The following is a 21,723-nucleotide window of genomic DNA, read 5'->3' as shown; positions in this document are numbered from 1 at the left end:
TTTCCCTGGCTCGTGGCTCATTCCATACATTGGAATCCCTTTAATCTAGAACATTCTGGGTTGGTTTTTGTTTTTTAGAAAAAGGAGTAAAGGAGGAGACATTTTTCCATAACTTTTGCATATACCTACATCTGGATCTAACCCATTGATCTAAGGAACTTGTAACAGCCAAATCCACTGGTCTAACCTGCGGGGATAGAGCAAGGGTGGGTGGGTTAGCAGGCATGGAAGCAGGTAATTTGTCTCTCTCTTTCCTTTCCTGCTTCCCTCTTCCTGACATTCCTTTTCAGGCCTCTGTCCCTCTGTTTGTGCTTGCTAGTGTTTGAAGCCGATTGCTTGTGGAGAACTCTTGGAAACAATCCAAGGGCTGTATATAGCTTTAGGACTGTCAGCTGCCCAACCTAGTGTATAGTTTACATGCTAAGTAATGCTGGAACTCTCCTTGTTTTTCTCCAGACTCCCAACTCTTCCTCCCTTTTCTTCTCGCTATATCATTGCCTGTTTTGGTAATGGGCTGCTCAAAATTCCTACGTGCATCTTGACCTTGAGCCATGACAGCGACTGGAAGATTGATACACTGAAAGGCAGATATTTATGGCAAGTGGGAAAACGCACATAGCAGGAGTATTCAATTTGTTGCTGAATGTTTATAAAGGAAATCCACAGTTGGTTCAAAATAGTTAAGTATATAAACTCAATCATGGCATAGACAATTAAACACAAAGAGACATAGAATTTATTCTGAGCATAAAAATGGCATATGAAAATTTTGAGTTAATGACAAATATGTAAACAAAATCCAGCATATAGAATAAACTCACAATTGACAAGAAAGTGGGGTAAGGGTGGGGTGGTAGATATATCTACTATTTTTTTTCTTTTTTTGGTGCTCAAGAATGAAGTTAGACAATATACTGGAGAAATAAAGAGGAAATAATCAGAGGGAGGAATACAATGACCATCATAAACAAAATCATGAAAGACCAGGATACTTTTAAAACAACCAAAATAAAGAACACTAAAGAAAGCATTTTTTAGTGTTAATATATAGTTATGGAGGCTGGATTTTGAGAAGGGCTAAAAGAAAGATGCTTTTGAATTGTGGATTTGAAGATAATTCCTAAAAGTGTCTCTGAATCCAAGATGAAGTTAACATTGACTGTTGGCTGTTCGGGAGGTGAACAGCAAGCAGGGGTTCACACATTTTTGTTGAACTAGACTAAAAAAAAAAAATAGAAAGTTTAAGAGAAGTCAAAGAGGAAGACACAACGCATAAGGGTAGGTGGATAGAATTGATGAGATTGCAAGAATACCTTTGGAAGAAACTCTGTATTACTGTATTAGTCGGAACAGGGATAGCTGAAAGGCAATTGTCAAAACATTTGCCAGGCAAGGCCTGGACCTAACTCGATGGCATATCACTATAACTGCAGTTTCCAGAGAGAGGAGTGAAGGATATTATCCCAGGTAAATCTCCATGAATTGGATACTACTTGGTATGATGGGTTTTCTAATGCACTTATGTAGCAAAAGATCGTATTACATTTATACACAGGCTCACACTTCATTGCCTAAACCTCCCGGAGTTTTGGGTATGAATTTAATCCTGCAAATTGGAGTAAAGAGTGCAAGCAGACTACATTGTTACATTAGTCAATGAGATACTAAAAAAAACCAAAAAACATCTAGCAAGCTAAAATATTTTTTCCAAGCAAAATCAGTAACTATGATATTATTTTGAAATATAATCACCAAGGACCACAGATGGAGAAATAGTTTTCTTTTTAAAATGTTCCAGAACTAGTGTGGAAAAAGCGGCAATGATTTTGAAAACATACTGCTACAGACTGACAAAGGATGTCTGTCTTGGCAGGTTAAATGCCCTTGGATTTCAAATAAATGAGGTGAAAGATATACATTAAAATAATGTCCTCCATTTGTCCTCAATGAGTCTTGTTACAGTAGGTAGAAGTAATAGTATGTTACAGAATATTTTTTTTATTTTTCCTTCTTTAGCTGTTTGCTATTAAAACACACACACACACACACACAGAGTAACATTAAGAGTGAAGCTATTCTTGCATAGATAAAACTTGGCCATGAAGTTATTCTATCAAGACAGTCAATGGGCTGATTCTCACAAATTCTGCTGGATTTCTTCAGTGGAGCATTTTAAAAGAAACTTTTAGCACTGACTTAATGAGAACACGAACTAATTTCAGAATTTCTTCATTTGTAAGTTTGCTTTGGATTGTTATGTAATTTCATTATGGAACGATCTTGGGTTACCAGAAAGTTTCTAACTTTCAAATTTAACTTTACAAATTCTTATTAACTAATGATGAATAAATATGTATGCTACAAATGTAATATGCTTAAATTAAGGGATTGACAATCCCCACCCAGAACTGATTAATCTTTTAGAAAGATAAAGATAGTTTCTTTTTTAAATAACACATTGCATGTATTTGCAATATAATAGAAAAGCAAGGGAGGGCAAGATGTTTAAAATCAATTCTCTTCCATAAAGATGTCCTTTCAGGTGTGCTTATACATACAATTAAACCCCCACAAGAATTCAGGTTTAAATTGTTCCCTGCAATAGATCTCTCTAAACCCCAAGCAGTATGTGTATGGCAGGCTCTGCAGTGAAAGGGGCCTTTTTAAAAAAAATACTAGATCCATGAATGCATCAGAATGCCATTTAAATCCCATTGCCAGTGGTACATTTGTATCTACTGAACTCAGCTTTGCTGGCTTACATTGCAGTGGCATAGAGAACATGTCTCTGCACTGCTAGCAAAGAGGAATTTAAAGCACCTTTAATAGAGAGGATGAGTATCATGTACACAGATCCCAAATCAGAGGATGAACACAGAAACTGTTTATTTGTGAGCAGTTAGGGTGGAGGAAATAAGCCCTATCAGCCATAAAATGACACATCATCTTTTCATCAAATACTTTTGGAGGCCGAAACCCCTTTGATGCTTTCCCAATTCGCTAGTCAGATTTGCTGTGTACTGCTATTCCAGATCCTTTGGATGTCAACCACAATTTTGTTCCACACTCGGGGGCTTCCTTAAAACCATTGCTTATGAATGCATCTACCTGCTTCTCAAATAACAGTCTTCTGCCTTCTGCCCTTAAATAGGTCTAAATACATTTGTGTGTGTTGTGTTTATCCATATCTATCTCTAAAGAGATCACTTAATGAATACATTTGTATTTTAAAAAATGTTTTTTTAAAATTTCTGCTGCTCCTTGACTTCGCAATCCTATCTGATAGGCACACATATGCTTTTGGCAGAATAAGGGAGCCCTGTGTCAGGTAGACTGTAGGGGTTTATTAAACTGTCATTGTTTGGACTGGATTGAGAAGAGAGGGGAGGACTTGTTTCTTTCCTTGGCTCCAGGCTCAGAGACAGTATTGTAATGCCAGAGTGGGTAGTTTGACACTGGATCCTCGTTTCCATCACTCCCCCAACCTCTCTGTTGTTTCCAATGTCAGAAAACCACACGGGAAAAGGGTGTGTGGCAGCAGGCTGGCAGGGGCTGAGAATACAAAGGGTCCACAATGCTTTCAGTCCTCATCCTGCCTCTTTACAATCATGAAGCAAAATTACACAGCTCTACAAACACGTCTTCCTCCCAGTGCTTCCAATAGATAGGAACAAACAAACAAAAAATACTAGTAGCAGTTAACAGCTACTCCTTTCAGATCTTGGTCCTGCTAATCTCATGCTGTTGTTGGGAGGACTTTGGAATAGTCAAAAGCCTCCAATGTCAAGATGCTCCAGCCCAGGATTTCTCTGAAAGTCAGCCACAAGTTTCGGCCTTTTGATGCAAAGCAAAGGCATAATTTGACTTGGAGTTAACTTTCATCACATCTGCAATGAATCTGGTCACTATTTTCTTAGTGAGCCAAAACATTCTCCTTAAATGCATTCCTAAAAACCCCATTTCAATACTAAGAGGTAATTTCAATATATGTAGATCTTTCTAATAGCAAGCATTTATTCTGAATGGCTGAGGCATTGGTTAGCAACGTTCATGTGAAATCCAACGATACTCACTTTTAACTACAGGTAATGTAGTCTCTATGGGAGTATGTGAGTGTAAGTTCATCTGAATGGAGTATCACTGTATAAAGGTTTGTTGAGACACTCTTATGTCTGTGTACAATATGCATGTAAACATAAATAAAATACTTTAGAAAAATTGTATATTTTGTACAACTATGTACAGTGAGTGGGGAGATAAACCCCATTTTCAAAAGTTCATTCACTGGAGTGTCCTCTTTATCGCCACTCATCTTTCTGAAGTTTTCAAAGAAATCGGCTTCTCCCACGCTAGTTTTCAGTACTCTCTTGCTTCCTGAAATTGTTTGTAATAGTCCTCGTCCGAAGGATTTTCTGTACATTTCTGACCATTGTTAGGTGGCCGGGCTTCATTGTACCTACTCCAGTCTCCTTTGCAAACGATCCAGGGCAAAATATCCACTTTGTAATGAAGTTCTGCAGAGAACTCGATGCTGATCAGGTTGGGGGTGCCAGCCCCTTTCCCTCGGGTAATCAGCTGCATGCTGTCGTCATAGCAGCAGTGCTGTGCTGCCAAGGTGGTACTCTGCAAGGACAGCATGGACCGGATGCAATAGCGGGCACTGGGCTTATAGATCTCCAGTTTTTCTTTTGGCCCACTTGCATCTTTCCAGCGAAAGTTCTTCCTTTTCAGACGGTCGTAGATCTCTGCAGTGCTATAAGCTACTTCGGTGGGATATGTGCAAGGACAAGCGGGAAGATCATTGACTACTTTGTGCATGTACTTCTTTAAGAATTCACTTTTGCAACTCATCCACCTTTCACAGCTATCCGTATCTGAAGAAGAGAAAGGAGGACACAAGGAAAAAAAGATCAAACTCCATATTAGCACATTGTAAGGGTATGATTTACTGATTGGTTTGGAATTCTGTTGCCCTCTCGAGTTATTAAACTACAACTCCCAGCACCCAATGGAGGTGCTAAGGTTATGTGATAACATCTGGAAGACCACCGGTTCTCCTTCTTTGTCTTACTGTATCTCCCAAGTGTCAAAAGACAGGTTTTAATGATGAGTAGCTCTGTTACATTTTAACAAAGAGTCGCTTCACTTTTTAATAAAGTAATGTTTTCCCCCAATTTCTTCACAAGGACTGGATGTTTATCCCTTTAGCACAAGCTTCAAATCAGCACAAAACAATGCTTTTAGCCAAGAGTTATGGCAGGTTTTTTTTTATTAATTGATTGATCTTTAACTGTTTCTGGTTTTAAAGTCATAAACTGATTTAAATTATTTCATACAAGTATTCTTTATTGCAGAAATAATTCTACTGATTGATTGATAAGCTGCCTTATAAAGACCTGGCCCCCAAAAGCTATTTAAAATATTTAAAAGTAAATCAATAAAGTAATATATAAATCCAGATGCTTTCAATATTATTTTCAAAGAACACATTCTTGAGCCTCAAAGCAATTTTTTTAGAATCAATGTCAGTGACAATTTGTATCTCTGCTATCCTTTCTCCTTGAATGCTTATATTCTCAAGTTTTTGTTGCTGCTGCATATGCTTTCTTATTAATGGGCAAAATAAAAGTTGGATTTGTCTTTGTCTATTATACACTATCTCTTTTTTACAAAGTAGCTGCATTAAGTCCTAATTATTATTCTCTTTTAACTGATATTAAAATAGCCTCTTATAACTGAAACCAGAAATGACTTGCATTCCTCTTATAATATTTGGTAATTTAGAAAGAAATATGGCCAAGTCAGGATGTGCTGTTAGTGGAATGGTCATGAGTTATGAGGTGGTGAATATGTATCTAAAGTCCAAATATTTTGTAAATTTCAGGGAAATCCTTGGCTTTCGCTTGCACTCCTAAGTGATCCTTTGACTTAATGATGTCCTAACCACTGTGGATAGATCTTATAAAGCTATTTATTGATCAAAAAGACTTCCTGAACTTATTATATTCAGCTGTATTATTCAGTTCTTGCCTTTTGTCTTCATCTTGTTATTTAACTTGGAATGCCCATGATACAGCTGGAAACAGTTACTTTTGTTAGAATTTCCACATTGGAAATCACAGATCTGGAAAAGGTTGATGGAGACTCCATTCAAAACCTAGAAAATGTTGGCAGGGTGAGATTTGAGAACGCACTTCATACTAGGGACCCTTTGTATACAGAGCCACTTCCTGTTCACATATACAACTGGGTCTCTAACATACAATCTGAGGTAGGTGTCTTAAATGTAGCACTGCCTGGATGCTTTCAATCACAACTTCTGCCCCCCCTCAATCGATGTGTGGTGGTGTAGATTATGACTGTCAAAAGATCCTGAGGGAGTGAACTTGGGCCTACCTATGTTCACCTAGGCCAGTGGTGGCTAACCTTTTTGGGCTCCTGTGCCAAAAATTGTGCACGTGCTTGCACGCTCGCACACGCATGCCAGCACCCAGAAGGCAATGAATGCCCCCCACTCCCCTTACACATGCGCGCATAATCCCCACCCACCAATGCTGCCCCCTTACTTGCACTGTACCTCACAGCTGATTTTTTGGCCGGTTTGAGGCCTTTTTCGGCCTCCCAAAGGCTCGAGGAAGGCTTCTGCAGGCTTTGCAGGCAGAAAACTAGCCCAGTTTTGTCACTTCCGGTATTTTCGGAAAAATAGGAAGTGATGAAATGGGGCTAGTTTTCGGCTTGCAAAGCCTGCAGAAACCTGCAGAAGCCTTGCTCGAGCCTTTGGGAGGCCGAAAAAGGCCTCAAACCGGCCGAAAATCAGCTGCAAGGCGCGCACATACCCAGTGAGGTAAGTTTGCCTGTAGCTCGTGTGCCGGCACAAATGGCTCTGCATGCTACCTGTGGCATGCTTGCCATAGGTTTGCCATCACGGACCTAGGCTAAGTTTAAGGGGGGGAACCCCACCCTTTTTGCTATTATCTGCTTACCAACTTCAAAGAGCTTTGTGGCATTGAATTCTTCACTTCCTGCAAGTAAGCTCACTTCTGTGGCTGCTGTTCTGAATGTGTCCTCAAGACCTGTACAAATTATTTGGAAGAAGGAAAACGCAGGCTTGTTTCAAATAGTCCCACTGTACTCAGAGAGAGCAATAGCAGATGCACAACGTGCATTTATTTTACAAAAAGAGTATTTATTTAACATTATTTACAGCCTCTGGGAAGGGTACCACAATGTCAAAAGAAAGCCAGCACATTAAAAATCAGACATATGTAATAAACTCATGAACAATGATTGCTTGCCAGTGCACCATAAATCAGTTATAAACTCAGCGTTTGTGTACTCTGATATTCAGAATGGCCTTGAAATGAATACAAGGTTTTGAAGCGCTTTTCTTTTTGGTATATTGAAGTCCGCCTTTTTCAGGCATCATTAAAGATTACAACCATTTGGATAAAGGCAAAAACTACAAAGTAGTGAAGCTTTTCATTATTGCATGCTTGAAGTGCGAGTGGATGAAGGCTGTGCATTCCAACAGCATTATTAGCAAATCATTATTTAAAAACAGGATGTGCTCTTGATGTTACGGCTTATTAAAACAATGTGACTGAGATGTTTGGCAGGGAAAATATTGGGGATATTCATCTTCAGCTTTAAAGAAACCACCGTTTTATGAGAGGCCTCTTCCCAAGGATGTACAAGTAGAGAAGGTGGTGGAGGAGGCCATTTTGGGATCCACACTCATGGAGGATGCAGACTATCTTCGCTGCCAGTCTTCACAACAACAACAATCCTAGACATAGTAGAAGCTTCATTCCTATTAATTTTAAGGTTTCTTTAAATCAGAGGTCTCCAAACTTGGCAACTTTAAGACTTGTGGACTTCAACTCCAACTTGCTGAAGCCCACAAGTCTTAAAGTTGCCAAGTTTGGGGACCCCCTGCTTTAAATGTTTTTAGATTTCTGTTTTTATCTCAGCGTAAGCCACCCAGAGTCACTTTGGATAGTGAGAGGGGCAGCATATTAAATAAAGAAGAACATACATGGTAGAGAAATAGCATGGGAGGAAGCAAAGGGCATGTCAAGAAGCAGCAATCTTATCTCTTCTTTTGCTGCCATTATTCAACTCGTCAGCAACCATAGTAGCAGCCCGTGTCCCCTTTATCTTCTCCTTGTTCAGGGATCCAAGGAAGCGAGACAAACCCCTCGTAAGACTCAGGTCTATTTTGTGGCAATGCCAGGGAAGAAACAGCAGTAGGCGTCTTTCTCCTGCTCCCGTGTCTCAACTTTTTCAACATGACGGGCACCAGAGAGGATGGTCTTAGGTTCTTGATCTAGGTAAGCAATGGGCTATTTCCCCTCAGAGGAGAACACTGTTCCTCAGCTGGCTGGTCCAGCCAGAAAATTGGAGGAAGGAGTCACCTTCTTGCTTTACAAGTGTATGCTTTTTTTTGTCATTGTGTATTTATATTTATACACAATAAATCCTCAGCTTATAAATCCACAAAAAAAATTATGTTGCTAAGCAAGGCAGTTGTTAACTGAATTTTGCTAACTACCACTAGTTCCTTGAACTCTGAGTAATTCACAATCAACCCAAAATATTAAAATATAGCAAACACTGTGATAGATTGGGGGGAAAAAAACTCACTTGAGAACTACAGGTAGTTCTTGACTTACAACCACTAGTTTAGTGACAGTTTGAAGTTATAAAGGCACTGAAAAAAGTGACTTCTGACCGTTTTTCACACTTATGACTCTTGCAGCATCCTCGTGGTCACGTGATCATACTTCAAATGCTTGGCAACGCATTCATAGTTATGACAGTTGCAGTGTCCCAGGGTCATGTGATCACCTTTTGTGACCTTCTGACAAGCAAAGTCAATGGGGAAGCCAGATTCACTTTAACAACTGCAGCGATTCGCTTAACAACCATGGGAAAAGAGGTTGTAAAATGAGGCAAAATTCAGTTAACCACTGTCTTGCTCTGCAAAATCAATTTGCAATTGTGTTCGTAAGTGGAGGGCTATCTGTAGCCTCAAGGCAACGCTCACACCATTGACGCCCAAATACAATGCAGAATAGCATATTTTCTGACAGCCAGGAGATTCAGAGGAAATAAGGAGTTCCAGAGTAGGTGGGCAGCTCCTGAGAAAGCATGCCAGTGGTTTCTCTTCACCACAGGCAGGGTGAGAATCATCAATTCATGCTTCCTCCACACAAACACACATGGCTGAGCCAAAACTTGTGAAAGAAGTTCTGTAAGTACTCAAGCTATGGAAGACTATAAAAGGCAGTAATGGTCCTGACAAAGATCGTGTAGGAGGGAAATCAGGACTGTTCCCTTCAGAGGGGTATCAGCAGGTGCTGACCAGTTCTGGAGAACCAGTAGCGGACATTTTGAGTAGTTCGGAGAACCGGCAAATACCACCTCTGACTGGAGAATATACAGTATCCTGCCACGCCCACAGAACTGGTAGTAAAAAAAAAATTGAATCCAACTGCTGGTTCCCTTCCATATTCACATCTGGAACCTGGCTAGAAGAGATCTAGGATTGTCTGTAATTAAAGCCCCAATGTCTTCTCCAAAACCGTTCTTAAAATGGAAGGTTGGAGATTGGCTAATCGTTGCCTAAAGTGGCTGGATTGAGAGAGATGATCCTTTCAGAAGGAAGTTCAGCATTGCCTCCTTAAAGATAGATGGCATCCCCCCCGCCTTCTTCAAAAAGATGTTAATTAACTACCTTTCAAGTCCAATCACTTGCCCCATCTAGCTGCATGAGTAAGCCAGGTGGAACATGAATCCTTACAGGTGACAGAGTACAAATCCATATCTGCTTTCAAAGATCAAAAAGTGCTTGTAGTTCATCTCGCTATTCCCTGCCAGTGTGCTATTGTACCCATCTCTAAGTAAATGAGAATGATTTTATTTGCAAAGAACTTTAATACATCACATGGGCCTTCAGGAATATCTTCACACTTGTCCCCCTCTCCAGGAAGGAATATAATCTTGAACAAAGGTGCCGGATATAAATCTGCAAAAAGCAGTAGCAATGAAGAAATGTGCATGACTTCACAATTTTTATATCCCTGTTATTCTCGCAAACATGGGAGTGCTACCTTGTGTGATTACATTCACTCTTTGTTTTCTTCCATCTAGGTGTCTTTTCACCTCCTTCATCTCCCATAGCATCTCACTGAAAACCCTCAGGATTCATGAAGGGAGGGCAATCTTCTCCAGGGGCAATGCTTTTGTTCCTTTCAATTCCAAAAGGGGGCAAGATGCATGGCAGAACTGCCCACAAGATAGCCGGGTAATTCTCCAAGTGCCTCAGAAAACGCAATGGGTCCATCAGTTGCACGGGGCAGACCATCTTGGATTGGTCCCTCACCTTTGCAAGGGTCCAGTATGCTAACAATGGGTGCAGACATCAGAAAGGGATCTGATCAGTGGTGGGATTCAATTTTTTTTTACTACCGGTTCTGTGGACATGGCTTGGTGGGTATGGCAGGGGAAGGTTACTACAAAATCCCCATTCCCTCCCCACCCCACTAACCTGCTTTCCAGCTCCATTCTCCTGTGCAGGGCAACAAAAGACCCACCCGATCAGCTGGAACTCGGGAGGCAGAGAATAGATGGGGCCAGTCAGAGGTGGTATTTGCCGGTTCTCTGAACTACTCAAAATTTCTGCTAACAGTTCTCCAGAACTGGGCAGAACCTATTGAATACCACCTCTGGATCTGACTACAAAGTACAGATGACAATATCTTGCATTTTCAGATTATTTTGAATCTACCCGTGAAATAAAGACGCATACATTTATCAGTTTTGAGACTTCTGGGACTGGCCCATGGGTAACATGGAAGCCATGAACCCCTGAGTTCACTCAGATCCCATCCCCCAAGGAACAGGAATTAAAGTCCAAGTACTTCCAACAAGAAGTAGGTAACTTTTAAGGCAGTCAAACCCTGCCCCTACTCAGCGTTCTGCAGTTTAGATTCTTCGCACTGCATTGAGAAATTTGAAGAAACAGCAGAATGATTTCTTCTCATTTCCATGTATCCTTTTCTGCATTCTCCTTCTTGAGTTTGCCTCATGCAAGCCTATTCTTTGAAGCTTTTTAGAGCAACCAAATTATAAATAATATCAGCAACCTGCATTTTCACAAACAGAAATGTGTGAATGTCATACTTTCCGCCTAACCAAGAGATTAGAATTAACTGTAACTCTACTGCTTGCATTAAATCATAAAACAGCCATAACCATGTTTACCTAGGACATTTCAAAATTCTGAATGGGGATTAATGGGGCCACCTGAACATTTGCATTTGGTTTGCAGAGAAGCATGCAGTGGGGAAAGTCCCTGCTCTCTTGGTGGAAAGAGAAGCCAGTCAGCAAATCTACCAGAGTTGGAGCCCCACCCTACCTTCAAAAGTTGGCCTATCCTGCTATTACCTAATAAGTAAGAAGCATTCTCCTTTGTGAACTGCTGAAAGATTCCCTTTTTAGATGAGTGTGTGCTACTTTCTGGGAAGCTATTGTTCAGTACAGCAAGTGTTACAGTCTGAGTCACAGAGGAGGTTCTCTAATTGCATTTCAAACAGTGTGATAGGGGTGTGAGAAAGAAGTATTAGAAAGGGAGCACTGCAGTGGCTGAACTCATCAATGGTTACCAGAAGGTTTCAGAGTTAGGAGCCTAAGACAGCACAAAGGAGGCATGTACTATCTTGAACTCAGCCACTCTTCCTTGAAAAGCACTGCAGAGTATAACTTTTCTTAGTGCTCTGAAATCTGAATGAATCTTCAAGATTTCATATTAGCTTAATATTGATAAAAACTCAATAACGGGAGGAACAATTAGAAAAGCCATGAGATTCTTAACTCCAGTACTACTCCATCTAGTGCATTTTGCAAGAAATGCACTTTTTTCTTGCCAACTGTCTGTAGACCATACTGAAAAATGGAAGGTACTTAAATAAAAAGTGTGATTGAAGAGCCTTTTGACCAGTTGTTGGATTCAATTTTTTTTACTACCGGTTCTGTGGGCGTGGCTTGGTGGGCGTGACATGGCTGGTGGTGGGCTTGGTGGGCGTGGCAGAGGAAGGATACTGTAAAATCCCCATTCCCTCCCCACCCCACTAACCTGTTTTCCAGCTCCGTTCTCCTGCGCAGGGCAACAAAAGAAGACCTAGCCAATCAGCTCGGACTCAGGAGGCAGATAATAGATGGGGGGCAGGACTAGTTAGAGGTGAGATTTGCCGGTTCTCCGAATTATACTTTATGTCATTCCGTGTTTTACAAAGATACAAGCAAAGTAATAGTTCCAGATACCTGACCAGCTCCTGCTTTTTACTACAAATGATTTGGTCTAGATACACACACACACACACACACACACACACACACACACACACACACGGGGAGGGTGTATATACAGAGCTCATGGCTATGAGCAATTCTGCTCTTTATTTCCTACCTGGGCAGTTTGGTCGGTCACATGTCCTCGATTCAGTGGCTGTGCAGGCGTATCCACAGGTCCTGGTGCGTTTTTGATTGCCACTTCCACAGGTTGTACTACAAACTGACCACAGACTCCAGTCTCCTTCTCCCTCTATGTAATCTGAAAGGGAAGAGACGAAAAAAATTAGGAAACACAGAAGGGGCAGGAACAGTCGGGTAAAAATCAGACTCCAAAGAAAGGCAAGTGGATGTGATTCTATCCACCAACATCAAGGCTTCTGTACTGACAATGAACTCGTTTAGAAGCTGTGGAACTTTACAGAGTCAAAATGGTACCACCCAGGCAGAAAAAGGATGGGTTAAGCAGGGTTGTTGGAATTTCTCCAGAAAGAGAAAGACGGGACCATGCTCAAAAACAAAACAAAACAATTTAAACTCACAAATTATTAGAAAGGGTTGAAAAACAATTAAAAGTGGGTAGAAAAGGGCATGACTGACTGGAATACGTTTAGTAGAAATCTGCATTGCAACATTTTGCTCCAGGGCTGACTACAACATACATAAATGTCCAACCAGCAGCATGCGGATAGCAACCCAGATTGGGTCTACTTTCAACAGCCAGGCTTTCGTGGTGTCCACTTCTGTTCACTATCAGCGTGCACAAACCTTCTGCCCTTGTTATGTTTTGTCCACACATTTGCCAATGAGGCTTTGGCTCACTCACCATATTCAGGCTGCTCCTTTGATTCAAACATCCGATGACTTGACGGATGCCTCTCCCATCCGCCATTCAAGGGGTTTAGGAAGTTGCTGTCTTCAGTCGTGCTGTCGTATTTGTAATCCTGGTCACCACTACTCATGCGAGTGATGGAAGGCGCAGATCTTTGCCACCAGTTTCTCCAGTTTGGGGATGGGACAGGCCAGCTGGTTTTGCTGCTTTCTCTTTGAAGACCTTTCTCCGATTCAGACTCTGTTCCGTCAACAACCTCTATAGTGACCTGGAAAATTCAAGAGGAAACAGCATTCAGGCCTCAAAGGCTGCCTTCCTTCAGATCAGAAAAACTCTTAATATATTAATTTAATATATCTTATAAAGCCTAGAAGACAGCTTCAAACTGGTAAGGAATACATTGGAGAAAAAAAAAGCCTCAGTGCAGATTGGATGAAAAGTTACAGATGCTAGGACGTGGAACACATTTACAATTACGTTTGTGATTTGTATAACAATGAAAGAGTTGTATATTTTCTATCAATAACCCCCCTCTGCAATTTGTTATGGTTATTTTAACTTTCTTAAAACCATAACAGATAGGTATGTTCAGAGATTCCCACATAATTACAAAGTGGAAGCATGGCAGAATGAACAGATTAGGAAGAAGAAGGCACAGAACAAGGATATGTATAAGGCAGACAAGAGGAGAGATGAACAAATGAAGACTGGATCCAATGGAAAGTCAAAGGAAATAGGAAATACATCATTAACATTCTTTTTCCATAGACCACTCATTTATAATCGTATTAAACTTTAGATGTTTGGACCACAAGGTAGCTCTGAATTTATTTTGCTTTTTTAAATTATTATTATTTCTGCTGTAAGTCCCAGGTTTATTTATCAACAGACTATTTAGTATTGGTGTATATTGGCACATATCATTCTGAATTAAAATGCTGCCTTGGCATTTTTGACAAATTATCTTGAAATACTGTATTACAATCGGCTTCCTAAAACATTCTGAGTGTGATTTCAGCCTCAGTGATGACATTGCTGTTAGGTACTGGGGTGTTACGGGAGAGCAGGCTGTAACGGGAACACACCTCTGATGTGTAGCATTGGTGTTGTGTTCTGTCCCTCTGAGCAAACTCCAAGCCCCTAGATAGTACACCCATGGAGGCCTGGGAGTTTGACTGCTGCCAGCGAATGCCTGGTAAGTTAATAATAAGCCAGCACTTATCCAAGACCTTATTGATGAGGAGCAAGCCAACCTGGCATCATCACAGGGACCTGGTAGACTCCAGAAGGGGAAGGGGTCCCTCTCAGACACGTGCCCAGCTTGGTTAGGCTTTTATACCACCTGAGACCCCAGGGCAGAGGAGGTGGGGTGGCAGTGGTCATCTGTCTTGACCTTCAGAGGCCTTCATCCCCAAGTTTCTGCTTGTGAGACACTTGTTTCTGAAAGCTGGGTTCATGGGATCCATTGGGATTGTTGCTGCTCTATCAGCCTCCCGGGGCTTGGCAATCTCTTTGCCTGAACTGCTGGAGACCATCTCAGCGCTGGTGATAGAGTTTCCCGGGCTTACGGTTCTGGGAGACTTCAACCTGCCATCCCTGAGTATGGCTTCAGAAGTGACCCAAGAGGAGGCCATGGGCCTATTCCAGATCATCTTGGCTCCAATCCGGGATATACGCCATATATGATCTTGACAGAGCAACAGCAGTGTGATTTGGTAGGGGATCTATCATTCTCCCCCCCCCCCGGATTGTGGTTAGATCCTGCCCTGGTATCCCTCAGATTCTCTCATGGCCCCACCAACATAGGGATGCCGTGCCCATTTGAGCATGCTGCCCCCAGTGACTGATGAACCTGAATAAGTTCCAGAAGGTATATCTTGGAGGATTTGCTTCATGGTCTTGCCATGAGACTCTGGTCATGTCCAGAAGAAGAGCATTTTCTGCTATAGCTCCTGCCCACCCAAGGTGATAGGCCTTGAGGCCATGACAGTGCCAACTGGCCTGGGGCCCCAATGAGAGTGTGGCACTTTGGAGGTGGCTAATGGAGTAGAGAACACCCCACCTCCTCCTTGTGCTCGCTTTATTCCTGCCCTCTCCATCCTGGTGAGTTTTATTTTAGGCTTCAATCTGAGTCGGTCATCAGGACCTGAAGTTTTGTCTTCTGAACTTTTGGACTCCACCTTATTCTGACTTTTATTGTTTTATCCAAATATAAAATATAAAGGAAAATGGAAATTGGTGGAAGGAAAAAAAGAGGGGGAAAGAAAATATGGAATATAAAGGAAAAAAGTAAAAAGTGTTGGCTTCCAACTCTTTTTAGCACAGTAGAAGATAACATTACAGTCTCAACTTTTTACTTTTAGACATTAGTATATACTAGCCATTCCTATAACAACTAATCTATCTAATGGGCAAAACCAGAGTCAACATTCCATTTTTTAAAATCACAAACACAAAATCTAGAAGTGATTTCCAAATTTTATTTATATACCTCTTTGAATAAAGCAATGAATTTAATCATTCCTGCTTTTTCTTCCTTGCTGTGGAAATAAGATATATTTCTATTTGCATTTCATATCACCATTTATATTAACAAAATTCACTGAATTCTTTGATTCTCTAATATTAAAAGGGAAAGAATACTTTCTCCCCATCTATTTTAAAACACTTTTTTTCTTTAAAAACATTTCTAAGATCAAAAAGTTATAATACATTTTTAAACTTCCTTTTAACATACATCCCTCCAAGTTATCCTCATATCAAATCACTCCTTCCAAGTTATCCTCATAAAATCATTTTTTCTTCTTGTATACATCATTTTTAAAACTCTAAACTTTTCTTTAAGCTAATATTTTTTTCTTTAACTTTCTCTTAACATATTTTCAAATACATTTTCAGTAATATTTTACAAGCTTTAAGAATTACTTAAGCATTATATATAATGGGGGGAAATGCATTTTCAGACCCACTTTACATTAAAACTTTATTTCAATTACAAATATCAGACTGATAAAAATCCACCCTAATGCCAATTGATTCATTAAGTTTAAGTCACTGCTTCCAACTTATCTTCATGAAATAAAATATTTTTCTTCTCTGGAATGTTTATCTAGTAGTTATAAACTTATTTTTTTTCTCAAGGATTTCTCAACCTTGTTAGTGTCCATGAAGAAAAAGTCCCATATTTGTCATTTTGAAAATTGCAGATTTTCTTGGAACTTTTCATTCAATTGTGTTGGGACTTTTATATTTAAACCATCATTACCTTCCCACCAAAGGTGGTCCCTATTGTTCTACTTGCATTTTTACATGCTTTCGAACTGCTAGTTTGGCAGAAGCTGGGACAAGTAACGGGAGCTCACTCACTCCATTATACGACGCTAGGGATTCAAACTACCGAACTGCTGACCTTTCTGATCGACAAGCTCAGCGTCTTATCCACTGAGCCACCGTGTCCCCTAGAGTTGGAAATGACTAGCATGTATATGAAAGGGAAACCTTTACCTTTAATAAAGATTGGTGTCAGGTTTATATTCCAAAATTGCAATTGACTCCTCTACATTGACAATGTAGAGGTGGTTTTGTAACTTTGTACACATATTTGCATTGCATTTCTGAAGTAGTTTTTTTAAAAATATCTTCTTAACTCCCACTTTAGTCAAAGAGTAGCTTTTTTGTAAGTTACTGAAGAATTGCTGGCCAATCAGGAATCATAAAAATCGGAAAGTTTTAGCCACCCATTGCAAAGCAGACCAAGCTACAATAACCAAAAATAATAAACTAGAACCACAAATTTCTACCCTTATATTTCTCCATAATTTTTTTAAAATATACTCCACACTTCCTTATTTTAGCTTGCCTTAACAGCCTTCTTGTTTAACAATGAAGAAATCCCCCAAATGGTGCAGATCTTCCAAAAGGAATAACAGGCTGTGACTAAATATAACTTCTCTTAGTTTGATAAAGATTAATAGTCCTTAAAATGATTAAGAAATGAAAGGCACAACTTATTGTCTGTTTGAAAAATAAATTCCAGAATGGCTGCTTCTTCAACAACGAACTGATTGCAGCCTTCGGCATGCAGTGTGCTTCAAAGCATAGCTCCTGAAACTACTTGCAGACCATTGCTGTATGGAAGATTTTGTGGGATGATTTTAGGACTCTCCCTAACCCAGGAGAGTCATATACCTTCTATTGGTAAGTTGAAAAAGTGACAACCAGGGGAAAACCCTTCTGGGATCTTTTCCTGGGCATGTTGTTTAGTTGGCCATCTTCACCAGAAATACGCTGGAGTCCATCTTCAGGAAACTTATCTCTAGCTCCAGATTGGATCCTGCTACATTATCCTGGGACACATATGTTCACCTTCATTTGTGAGTTTTATCTTAATTGAATTTTAAAGTTATGATCCTTATTTATTGTTTTAATGTTTCATAGTGAATTTCAGTGGATTATCTGTATGCTACCTAGAGTTGCCTCTGGCAAGATGAACAGCATACAAATTTCAATAAATAAATAAATAATATACAACTACTTCTATTATCCATAGAATTTTATCTGTACAATCAAACCACTGATCCATCTACTCCAACATTATCAGTACTAGAAGTGACTCTTCCCCAGTCTGCTCAAACTTTGGGAATTACAGACCCACCAATCCAGAAGGCATCATATTGGGTAAAATTCCTCGAGTACACTGATGTACCATTGTGTGATGACTCAGGACATGGCACAAAGGCAACACATTTAGTTAATCAATAAGAGTCCCTTCATTAGCTCCAACTTTGCCCCCAATGTCCTGGTTACCTTCTGGCTGGAGAAAAACGCTCCCATGAACAGCCTTTGACTACAGAGAATCAAGTCCAAAACGTGGTCAACAAAAACTGTAACTATAAGTCCAATCAAGGCAAAATGAGGTAATTAGTCTGGCAGGGCAGGAGCAAGAATTCCAGACATGAAGGCACGGCAAAACTCAACATGGTTGGAAAGACGCCAAGAACACAGATAAGCAAAGTCAACACAAGATAAAACTCATGTTTGCTCCCAGCAGCTGCTGCATGCAGCCTGTATTTCTTTTAAATTTTCTTCCCAGGTATGACTAATGAAGGGAATCAGGGCCCTTTCCTCCCCCATAAGCCAAGCAACCCACATTACTCTCTTCTCCGTTTCTCCCTGCATGCCCTAGGATGAAGAGGGGGTGGGCCTGGGTCTTCCTCTGAACTCCCTCCCCCTTGTTCTACCTCTCCCCTGCTCTGCCCAGCCAGACTTTGACCTTCCCCAGGTTCCTCCATAGCCAACGGTGCCACACTCCCACTCCCTGTCAGCTGTTTGTCTTCCTCCTTGGATTCAGACTTAGACGGGAGCATGATACATTGTTTGTATTAACATCACCTTCCTAATTTCCAGTAATATCCTATACATTTTTCACTTCAACTGTATTTCAGTGCAAAAACTGTGCATGTCTATGCATGTTTTTACATGGAATAAAGAAATTTACAGTATATTTACACGTACACAGACATTTGATGAAGAAATTATACCATACAGTGAGATCTACCTCTGACTAAAGAGGAAACACGTCAAGCATAATTGAAGAAGGGGACTTTAATACATGAAATCCTACCTCATACTGTGATTTGGTTGGCCTTCAAGGTGCAACAGGTCATATTTGGTTTTGTGGCAAATGGTTATTAGGACTCCCTCTATGAAAGCATGGGAAATAGTTACTGAAAAACTGGAAGAAAGGGAACATTCAGGTCAAGAAATGAAATATCAGATCTAATTTCAGGACCTCCTGGAACTCAGGCGCTATTTAAATGGGCTTGAAAAGCAAAAATGTACATAAAATGACTTGGCAGCCAAGTCCTTTTGCTTACACATGACTTCCCTTTCTTTCGAGGGAGAAGAAAATGAACCTGTTGCCCAGTGAATAGCCCTTCTATGCCAGCCTGACTGCATGAGTTGGCATGTGTCAAATCAGTGCCCGTTAACAAAAGAGCTTCTCAGAGGGAAAGAGGGGGCAATGCTCCCCAAGGAAATATCTTTAAAAGCACCTCATTTTCAAGAACTTCCTGGGAATTCGTTTACTTGAGTGCAGTGGTGCATTTGGCTGCTGATTTGGCAATCAAATTAAAAAAAGCAGCTGTAGCACAAAAGTAACAGCTGCTCGGGTTACCCTTTCAGATGATTCCGAGGAGCTGAATATTTTGTTACTGAAACAGATGCAGGCAAACAATCAGTAAACAGATAGGCACTGTGCTCATTTCCACAGGCAGTAGGTTAATGCAATCCTAGAAAATCTTTCTAAGCAGTGGATGATTGCTATTTTAAAGTGGAAATATTGAAGCTGCCCTTCCTCAGTATCCAGATGTATTTGGAGTGACAGCTTCCAGAATTCCCACCTGGAATTGCCAATGGGCAAGGCAGGCATAAATAAATACTCATTCACATTAAGCCTAAAATGTGTATAGAGAAGACAGAATAGGAAGAAATTGACTACTTTACATGTATCTACTTGAATACATGTTCTGGACCATCAAAGAGAAGATTGCACAGATATACAGTATTCAGTTCTATTCACAGGCAAACATTCTATTTTAGAACACTGGAAATATTCTAAGAGGTGATACCAGAAGAATTTGCTTGAGATCTAATGGGGACTCTAAATTTAAGATCCCTGATCTGGCTTACAAAAATTCAGATGACCATGAGACAGCAGCAAAGGATAAAGAAATCTCTTGTTTGTTGCTGCCAATTAATGGTTATCCTATTTTTTTTTTTAACCCAGTTATGATAAACTTGAATAAAGATACAAAGTTGGTTTCCAAAGTTGGTCTAAAAGATTCGTTCTGATTTAGTTGTGGTCCAAAATCCTCAGGAGAAGTCAGCCAATTTAAATTAAAATTGAAAGAAACTGTGCCTTTATCTGTATATATTTTACCATGAAAGATGCTGTGGTGAGACTCCGTTAGTGATAAAAAAAAAATCATTCAAGAGAAAGTCAATCAGTCCCACATTAATTTCCACTTTCCTTTTCTGCTGTTCACATTACAAGACAAGTTTGTATGTAGACTGTTTGATATTTACCAAGGCTAATAATGAGATTTCAAGTCAATTAATCAATCAACAAGGTGCATTATTTAATTCAATACTGATGTCAGCTATACCACAAACCAAAAATACAGGAATTTAACAAAACGTCTACCATTTTCATTTTTTTTCACATTGTACCCAAATATTTAATAGGATTTATGCAATATTATTTATTTCCTTTATAGTATGAAATGCCCAATTATTAACTTGCTTCCCCTCCCCCGCTTTGTTCCTGATATTTGAAAGTGTTTTTTTTAAAGGTACATGATCACTTTAAAATCAAATTCAAAGAATAAAACAGAAATCCTTTACCTGGATGTTAGGGTTTTGCCCATTGATATCCGCTTTTGAAAAGTCGGGAAAATTTGGAAGATCGAAAAGGAAAGATCTGGGTCCATCTCTTTGCAAGGATGTATGCCCATTCTGCTGCCTGAATCGCTGCTTGGCCAATGACCGGTGTGCTGCTTGGTGACCAGGATAATTCTGTCCATCTTCTGGATCTAATGTGAAGCTGCTTTCAAGAGATGAGAGGCTCTCTGTGCGGAGGATTTCCTAGGAGGACGAAGAAAAAAAGGAAATAAATTCAATTTTTGTAGACCCAAGAAAGATATTAGGCTGGATACAGCGAGGTTTAGCAGAAGTAATTCTGTTGTGGACAGAATTCTGTGGGTAGAGGAAGGCAAAGGGGAAAATGACAAATTGTGTGTGATAGTTTATAACACAAATGACACACTATGAAGGAGCCCTGCACCATTTGTATGACATCGTGACATCTAAGTCATTATCTGGAACTCATTGTAGCTTGCTATACACCCTACTGATTCTGGCCGTAGTGCTTTGTTTTGTACATTTCTGCAAAAAGTGGTGAGATGTTGTACAATGAAAGATCTCGTGCCTTATGGAATGCTTTGTGACCTTGAACAAGAGACTTCATAGGGGTTTCAGCAATATTAGGATACAAAATTCTGGCATTAAGTTGGAAAATATCTTTCTGAGTGCAACAGAATCCTTCAATCAAAGAAGAAGGGCACCAGTGGATCCATCTTTCAGAGTGGCTTGCATTAAAGCTATCAAAAGCTTTGTGCTGGTGAAAAGAAAAAGAACAAGCAGAAAAGAACCAAGCTCGTGGCCTTTGCAATGGCATTCCTACAATCAAGAAAACACGTCCATAACATTTACAGTATATATTCAAAGATACTACAAATTTTGGCACTGATGGAAAAATAAAGCTACAAACTACATGTCAAACAGTACAACAAAATTCCCTATCACATACATGGTCTAGAGAAGGCAAGAGAGGGGAAATAAAATGTGCATTGTGATGTTGATGATGGAACAACTTCCAATTATAGTTGATTTATTATGTTGCTCACAGATATGTAAGGTGTCAAGCTTGCTGTCTTATTGTGGCATCACAACACACATATTATTTTGATGAAATCTCTGCA

The 21,723-nt window shown here is 40.0% G+C and overlaps 1 protein-coding gene across 1 annotated transcript in view; it reads right to left on the bottom strand.

Moving 5' to 3' along the window:
* Positions 1-713: 713 nt before the first annotated feature.
* Positions 714-21,723, bottom strand: part of ISM1 (isthmin 1) — a 38,701-nt gene continuing 17,691 nt past the window's right edge. Inside the window, exons 2-6 of the mRNA XM_026668502.2 lie at positions 20,588-20,827; positions 13,178-13,451; positions 12,470-12,613; positions 6,984-7,073; positions 714-4,874 (exon numbers count right to left, since the gene is read on the bottom strand). Coding sequence (XP_026524287.1) covers positions 4,357-4,874; positions 6,984-7,073; positions 12,470-12,613; positions 13,178-13,451; positions 20,588-20,827 — 1,266 coding nt within the window. The 3' untranslated portion in view covers positions 714-4,356. The remainder of the gene's footprint in view (positions 4,875-6,983; positions 7,074-12,469; positions 12,614-13,177; positions 13,452-20,587; positions 20,828-21,723) is intronic.

Source organism: Notechis scutatus, chromosome 1 (genome assembly GCF_049901735.1).
Source record: "Notechis scutatus isolate UNSWTSFEM ecotype Mainland chromosome 1, rNotScu1.2, whole genome shotgun sequence".
NCBI classification, from domain to species: domain Eukaryota; kingdom Metazoa; phylum Chordata; class Lepidosauria; order Squamata; family Elapidae; genus Notechis; species Notechis scutatus.
This window is presented reverse-complemented; position numbering and strand designations above follow the sequence as displayed.